The sequence below is a fragment of the Fukomys damarensis genome, unplaced genomic scaffold, assembly GCF_012274545.1.
Source record: "Fukomys damarensis isolate Sample0158 unplaced genomic scaffold, DMR_v1.0_HiC HiC_scaffold_10, whole genome shotgun sequence".
Taxonomy (NCBI): Eukaryota; Metazoa; Chordata; class Mammalia; order Rodentia; family Bathyergidae; genus Fukomys; species Fukomys damarensis.
The window spans coordinates 30,704,952-30,713,704 of NW_022900922.1; the positions used below are offsets into that span (position 1 = coordinate 30,704,952).

The window sequence follows — 8,753 nt, forward strand, 5'->3', positions numbered from 1 at the left end:
AATCTGGTATATCACAATTTAAAAATTTTCTCGACAATCCTACAGAACAGAGACTTAAGAGATCAACTTCCCCATGTGCAGATTTGAGCCACTGTTTCCTAAACATACATACAAGTTCATCCCACACTACCATTCTAGAGTGATAGTGACCTTCCAAGGTGGATTTTACATTTTTGTTGTTATTTATTCCCTGATATAGATTTAAATGGTAGTGGCAATAACTCTGAGGCAGGTTGAGGAAGAATCATGGCAGAACAGTTTGTTATTGTGCATACCAGGTCTACTCTCATTTCTGACTCAGAAGTTTAAAATTCAGATGCCTGTAGGGGCAGACAAGAAATATAAATGAATGAATTGTGTTTTTTGCTCTCATTTTTCCTGACACTTGTGGTCTACTTTGGTAGCTGCAAGAATGGAGAGAAATCTTACTTTACAAGAAATACAGCAATGCAAGCAGAATGATGCATGAACTCTCTCTGGAAAAGAAACGTGAATATGCGTTGTGACAGTTCCTGGGTATATCCCATTGTCGTACAGCTGCCTGTTAAAAGTTACCTGTCTGCCCTGAGATATCTTCATTCAACATTAAACATTTATCAAACATTCCTTATTTTCAGGCTGTGTTCTAGCCTCAGAGGCTACGTAATGAATAAAACAAGCCCTGTCCTTATGGAGCCACAGTTTGATTTGTGGTCTGCAATAGGGAGAGAGAGAACTGTTGTTCTAGGTCAGTGGTGGCAAGCCTGTGGCTTGCGCGCTGCAGGGGGCTGTTCACATCATTGGAAGCTCTGAAGGTTCCCGTCACTGGTCTGGAGAATACTAGTGAGAAAGCATACCGCAGCACTCACCCTTCCCCCAGCCAGTTGTTGCACACCACAAATATGGACCCTCTTCTGGAGAAGTTTCTAATTTTTCAAGAGGAGGCAGAAGTTGGATTTTTCAAAACTGTAATTTTCTTATTTTTGAATATGGGGTCAACATGTTTTAAATCACCGTGGAAGCTAAACAAAACGTCTGCAGACAGACTCCGGCTTGCGACCTCTGTCTAACACCGTCTTTGCCCTTGCTGGTCTGCTAGAGAAGAGAAATGCAGTGGAGTGACAGCTGTAGCCATGCTAATTCCCTTCTCTGGAAGCAGTGAACCAGTTGTCAGAGATTTGGCAATTCCAAGGCTTTATTTCCAAGGTTAACAGTTTCAATGAAAGCCATTTTAAAAATCAACCATAAAATAAGCAAAAAAATGACTGTACAAATTTTCAGGTGATCACTAACCCGTGCTTAACAGAATGTGGTAAGCAGGTCACTTGCACACAGGTTATGTTGCAGTCATCAATCTGCTAGCAAGTTTGAGGTTGGCTTTTAAAAAATGATCCCTGTTTAAAGCCACTAGCATTCCGGGTAACTGACACACAGTGGTCCAAACTTGTATACATAGTAAGAATTTTGTAGTGGTTCTCATTAGTTTATTAAGTCCAGTGCTTCTGAAAAGCTGCAGACTTTTTAAAAAAAATTATGTTGTTTTTAACTTATTTCCTCTTTTCTTCTAAAAAAGAAAGCTAGTTTGGACTTTCTCAACAAAGCAGGTTCAAGAGATAGTTTCGTAAATGCACCAGTTTTCTGATTGGCTTCTTATTTTTCCAGTTTCTTAAGGGATCTCCTTGTTTGCAGGGTATGATGGCTGCCCATTAATCACTAACTCACTGAAATTATTAATCAGTAGTAAATTCTACCCATTGCTTTATGAACTTATTTTCATTTCCACCACCTCTCTTTGCTTACTCCATTTACCTTTTCCAGTTTGATTCTGAATCCACCCACCTCTCAGAGGTGGACCTGTCTGAGGTCCCTGGGTGCCCATTTCTGGGGATCCCTACATCTTTCCTGCAGATCCAGCTCCTCTGGAGCTCAGCCTCACACTTGTTTCCTCTATTCATTTTGTTCTTAGGAGCTGTTTTCTGCCGTGTAACTATTCTATTTCCTTTTTGAGGTCCTCAAATTAAGCTCTCAGGAATTGTGCTGGGGATACACTTCTATGATTAATATTTCTATCAAGGTCAACTTTGCCCAAATCTTTTGGTTTCTCCAGCCAAGTCACAGGTGCACTGATTTTCCTTTGGCCCCAGGTGGCCCATTTGTTCATCATCTTTCTGGTAGTTGTTCCCAAATTGTGAGGGATCTTGTGGCAACCTCCAAATTCCAGCTTGTGTGGACACAAGGACTGAAACTTTTTATTGCAAATATTGCCTGATCTAAGCTTCTGGAGATTCCCAAGCAGGAAAGCACCCTGCACCACACCCATTACTCACAAAATCAGGAAGAGGCAGTATCAGGCCTACTCTAGTGATAGCTGGTTTTAAGTGACACTGTTGGTTTCTACCAATCTAGTTTCTTGATTCAACTCCCTAGTATTTTATATGAGGCACTGAGAGGTTTGGTTTATATCACAGTTACACTGAGTCTTTCTGTACTAATGTTGCATTCTGAATACTTAATATAAAAAGATGTTTAAAATGCAGCTTTCTATGAAAGGTGAGAAGTGAGCTGCATTATTTGAAAGTTTTCTGAGCACCTTTTTGACATTAATAGAGCAACCAGTGTGTGAGTTTTGCTTCCTATCTTTGAATTATATGTCTTGAAAATAAATTTATGATGACAGTCATATTAGTGACTTTACACACTGAAAATATTTCAAAAGACAAATATGGTTAGATTCAGATCACATTCAAGGAAATAAAACTGATTTCCACTCCACATACATTCTCAAAATATGTGCTTCTGAATTACTTCCCAGTCACTGTGTCATTGAAAAATAAGTAAGTCAAACTTCAATTTTTGTAACATGTTCACATCTCGTTGTTTTTTTTTTTCTTTCAAATAATTTTACACATTGCTCTTTTTGGAAATAATCATTCAATATAATCTTTGTGTCTTTTATGTTATCCTTACATAAAAAATCAGTTTTGTAATGAGCACTATAAAAATTAAAGTCTTTTATTTTTTTCAACACTGATAGTTATTTAAGAGCTCATGTGCATTTTGTGCAGTGACTTTAAAACTGCAATTGATTGCTCTGAATAAAAAAAGGGTCATAGTAACATTCATAAATGATTTGCTTTGTTTTATCGTCCAGTGCAGACAATCATTTCCAAAAGGAAAATTCCAGGTTTAAAAGACTTCTTTTGTAATATTTACAATAATTTAATAAATCCTAAGACCATTGTTTATTTTTAAAATTTCTCATTTATAGTAACGATCTGGCCCCAACTATATTCGAGTGTATTATTTCTGTTAGCTGAAATAATATCAGATAGAGTAGTTTGCAGATTGAACTTGATAATTTATTGCATGACTCTAAGGAGTTTTAAGAGTGTTAAAAACCCATCTCCTTTCATTAAAATTTTTATATTCTATATCTGTGCTGGATAATGTTTGCAGAGTTTAATCTGCTCAGTCCCTAAGTATGCATATTTATCATTGATTTTATCAATCTATGACAGCTGCAAAACTGGATCATAAATAAAAAGAAATAAACAGTATGTCTTCCAAAGGTATACAGCAGCAAATTATCGTAATAACTTCAAAGTAGTCTGAAAATTTGCCACCTTTTGGGTGTAAAATAGGAAATTTTGGTTGTCTAAATCATGTCAGAATTTTTCTTAGAAACTGCTTTTGTAGAATATTTTGAGAATGTTTTATAGGCTCAGTCTTTTAGGAGGCTGACTGTGCCAACAAAATAAAAAAACAATAAAAGTAAGACATCAAATTAAATCTCGTTGACTTTGCACTTAGAATTTTCAAGTACATTAAGCAACATCATAGCTCTCCAACCCAAATGGCTTCATATATCTATGGCTGGGCCAATTTATTCTAGTGTATTATTTTTCTTTTTTAGAGGAACTTGATTTAAATCTGTGCATCGCCAAAGGCAAGGAGCTGAGAACATGGATGGAGAGGTAAGATTGATATAACAGTAGCCCCCTTTTTGATATTTTCTTTAAAAGCAGCCTTTTAAGCTTTATTTCTCATAATATTATCCATGGACAGAAAGTATAGAAGTGAGTAGAAATTTAGCCTCCTTTGTAGCACTCATGGGTAAAGAGGATGATTAATGAGTGTAACAAACAATGTAGGAGCTAAAGGCAATCTATAGAAGTTAAACAAAAGTGCCTTCAGAATTTCCAAGGATTCCCATGATCCATAGTAGGACCTCATTGTGCCTGTCCACTGTTTCTATTTTTGATTAGATTTATAAACACAGCACCACATATTTTCATGTGGCTTATGCCCAAGGGCAGAATTAGATTGACTGCACTGAAACCGTGAGGCTTGTGAGTTTTGGGCAAGGGCTAGAGTGAAATAAGTAGTGTAATTGTTTTTGTGGCGTGAACGTGGGACCTTCTCTGTTCTGAATTACATATGGCTCAACCCTTGACCTGACCAGGCTCAGCAGTGCTGGCCCAAGCTCCTAAAGCAGCGCTGAAGGGGTCATCGCCAGCGAGCTGGAATGTTATCTGTCAGGCGAGATGTGGGCAACGACTATATTCAATTATATTCATTGCTAGTGTGACGCATTTGTGACCACTGCAGCTTCATTTAACCCTCGTCATTTCAGCTGTTATTTCGACAGGCCGCACCGACAAGGGAGGTTTTTAGAATCCACATGTAGCACGGATCTTTGCTGAACACACTGTCTTTTTATTTTTTTAATTTACTTTACTAAATCTTGGATCATCTTCAAGATGATTGCACTAAATTATTTAAATGCCTTTGTGATGATTTTTTAAACACTTAGAAGGTTTGGAGAATATTGTAAGCAATGATTAATGTTCCTTCATCTTAATGAGTTTAATTTAAATTCTTTCAAAATAGATGGTGAAAACCCATGGACATAATTCTCAAAATGATCAGATCTAAGGTGGATACAGAGAGCTTTCGAAAAAGGTCGGAGTGAAGAGTAGGTGCTCACGTTTTTGCAGTGGTAGAGAATTCATTTCATGAGTCACACAATGATAACTGTATAAATATATCTACCTGTTTCTACGTATAAATTTGAACTTCATATGTTTGAATTTTCACTTTGACCTCCATAAATTAGTTTTTTGAAAACAGCATATTTCCAAAACTACTTTTCTTTTTTGAAATATGCCTAAAATTTTAAATGTACTTTCTTTCTTTGCTCATTTTGCAAGTAAAAGTCTCCATAGATATTTTGCACTTATGACAACTTGGATGTAATTTAAAATTAAAATTTTTTTCTCTTCTGAAGCAACTCAGACTGAATATTAATTCAGTTCTTAGTTACATGACATTTAAACATTTCTTTGAAGAGTACCCAACTTTACGCTTTTTGAATTGAATCATTTTACCCCAGGGACTCCAAAACATGAAAATAGGGAGGTCTCTATCAAGTCAGTTAGAAATGAATGAAAAATATTTAAATGTCCGATAACCTCCTCACCCAGCAAAACTGCATCCAGCCCTCCCCAGTCTTGCTTGCTCTCATTAAGCAGTGAAGGAGTTGCTCGCCACGTAATCTAATGTGCAGTGCTTGGAGCAGACAGGTGCAAATTGCAAGCTGTTTCACTTTGGCTGTTATCCCTTAAATCGACAAAGTAATAGGCTGGGAGAACAAAAAGGGTTCCAGCTCAGGCTGCATAAATGAAAGTCTAAACAGGGACACACCAGCTGGCTTGAAGAATTCAATGTAGTGAATACTAAATATTACCTCTACGCCGCTTGCCAAGGAAAGGGGCTTCAATGATGCGCCCTCTCTTTTATTACTGACATGATATACCTTCAGAATCCTATTCCGCTTTATTGTAAAGGCGACAGTGTGGCCAAGGTGGATGAGAACAGAAGCCAACATACCTGTTCCTGTTTGCCATCATTACACTCCTCTGAGTGATTCAGGCATGATTAGCTTCCTGGAGCTGGACCAGATTGACAGTGTTTCTGTCCATGTCTTTTCTGGCTGATCCAAGCAAAGCCCCAAAGCAGTAAGACACCAAAATGATCACCACCACCCCAGCCTTCCCAATGAGATGAATCTGCTGAGCTAGTCTGCCGGAAAAACAATTGTTCATATTAGGAACACCTGATTTCATTTCTCGGAAGAGCCACACCATGCCAGTATGTGTAGGAATCTAGGGCCTGCATTTCCGAAAAGGGAGTCTAACTGTCACTCTGGAGTTGCTTCTCTTTGTGACTTCCCAGTGTGCCCTGGAACTATTGTCTGTGAGCAAGAACTTTAGCTTGAGCTCTGCAGCCGCTGACTAGGTTGGAGTGTGGGATCTGCCTGCGCAGATGAGTAGGGAGACAACTCGAGCCGGCCTTGTTTACAGCTGGACAAAAGAAAACAGCAAGACACAAATGAGGACTGACGGTTTCATGAAGCACAATCGGTTGATCCCCGATGCAATTTGACTGCCCTGAACTGAGCGATGATCCGTACAGTATGCAGAATTCACTCTCGTGCTGGTCTGTGCCCACCAGCCTCGGAGAGACTTTCCTTCGTCCCTCAGCCATGCCTTTGAGTGCAACCAGAGCTGAACAGCAGTGCTGTGGGACCTGATTCCTTCTGACAACAATCACATTCTTTTAAAAACTTCATGGGTTTGGGTTGTCACTGGTTATAAATGAGTTTGTTGTTGCTTGTGTTTGCTACTCTCTCATAGATTTCCTTTCAACTTGAGAGTGTCGCATCAAGTTATTTGTTGTTTTTAATGAAAAGGAAAATATTGGAAACACTGTTGATTTTTTAAAATTACTGGCATTTTAATTTTTATCTGTTTAAATAACAAAGTATTGTTTTCTTTCACACTATACAATACATTTAATAGGATGACCTTTCCAAAACTCATTAAAAATCTGATTTATCACAAAATAAGCACATATATAAAAGGGATGTATTATCTTTCAGTTATACAAGATGAGTAAGTTTCGGAGATCTCATGTAAAATAGTGTGTTTGTAGTTACACTAGCAGCCTGTTCACTTAAAAATTTAAGGAGGTATATCTCGATATTTGTTCATATGACAATAAAAAAGCTTAAAAATACGTTCAGAGAAACTGCTCACTTTGATTTGATTTGGAGAGTTACTTTGCATTATTATATCAACTAAATAGAAACATGATGGAGAAAAGCCACAGGGCATATCCATAGTAGATTTAGTTCAGATTTCTAGATACTTTATCTTCAAAACAGTGAGAAGCAGGAAGATGCTAGTGACTAAATTTTGTTTCTTTAATTTAATATTTGCAATATGATGTAATTATTTAATAAGTTAATGTAAACGTATTAAAATGATACATTTACATAAATGCACTAGCAGCTGGCAATAAATGAATTGATGTAAACTATGAGTGAAGGATTATGTTCTGTGAGCTAGAGATAAAATCTCATCAGGAGAGGGAACTAAACTGAGAAGGGGTGGAGGAAAAGCCAATTTACACTGCTTAAAGGTGCACATATGTAAAGGAGAGAAAAGAGTGAGGAAATTGGCAAAGGAGAGAAGTCGGAAATCACTTCTAATTTCCTCTCGAACATGTGTTAGCAGTAAAGAGGTCACAGAATACAAACCATCTCTTGGTAATCCTTTTGAAGGACTCATCTCTGGTGTGTACAGTCAGAGTTTGCCTTCCTTTAAAATATATGAACTTGGGAAAATATCGTTGAGGCCTTTATAACATTAGAGAGCAAGTACATAATTTCATTTGAAGTCCTTAGTAAGGAAATGAGGTCTATTAACAGGCCACATCCATCTATTTAAGAGCATGCTTAACTCGATCTGAAAGGGCTGAAGTGCCAAAATTACTGAACCATGTCAAGAAAACTAATATCTGCTGTTACCTCAGATGAAGGCTGTGAAAACAACAATCACACTTCAGCCTCTCTCTTAATAAAATGTCGGAACATTTAGGGCAGATGTGGCTGACTGTTTTTAAGAGTTTATCAAGTTTTGAATAAATGCACTCTGTCTTTTTGTGTTAAAATTCAGGAATCATGTCAATTTATGTTAATTTCTCTTATAGTTTACATATTAATGCATTAGTATCTAAGTGATCCGCAGAGTTTTGTACTAGATTGTAAGGCAACTTCCTGGGTGTTTTTTATACCTTTAAATAGAGTGGTTCTGAACAATGCACCATTCTGCTTTAGCTAGGGATGTAAAATGAAATAAGAGAATTTCAGAATTTCTTAGCCAAAGGGGAAAACCTCGTATTTTAACTATTATTGAACTTTTCTCTAAGATAAGATTCGCTATACCTTTTTCTTTAAAGGAAGATCTTGAAATATTAGTTGGTTTTCTTGTTGTAGTTTTGACTTACTCATTCAGGTAGGTCTTGTATCCCTACCTTTTGAAAAAAAGTCAAAGAACGTTGGAGCACATTTTTCTTCCGTTTTATTGATAATGATATGAAATCATTGTGTAATTTATTGTACACTAAATATTTCGTTTTCTCACCAGAAAAATAGGCCTTTCATTTTGGTTGGTGACACAGCATATTTTTTTTTAATTGAGTTTATTGGTATATTTTAGGTATAGAGTATACAGTTACATTCATTATTGGGATCTTGTACCTTTACATGACAGGTCTTGGTTCTCATTTTTTCCCCTTGTCCCTGCCCTCCCTACACTCCCTTCCCCCCCCATTTACAAACACTTTTTTCCATTTTTTCATTTTCTCATATTTTTTTCTTTTCCCTTATTACCTTTCCCCTACCCTTCCCACCTTCCCCACACCTTTAGCTC

General features: G+C 37.1%; 1 protein-coding gene across 1 annotated transcript in view; it reads left to right on the forward strand.

Annotated features, from left to right (window-relative positions):
* The window catches only part of Ofcc1 (orofacial cleft 1 candidate 1), a 539,007-nt gene that overhangs the window by 253,788 nt on the left and 276,466 nt on the right, over positions 1-8,753 (forward strand). Inside the window, exon 4 of the mRNA XM_010623072.2 lies at positions 3,893-3,953. Within this exon, the coding sequence (XP_010621374.1) occupies positions 3,942-3,953 (12 nt within the window). The 5' untranslated portion in view covers positions 3,893-3,941. The remainder of the gene's footprint in view (positions 1-3,892; positions 3,954-8,753) is intronic.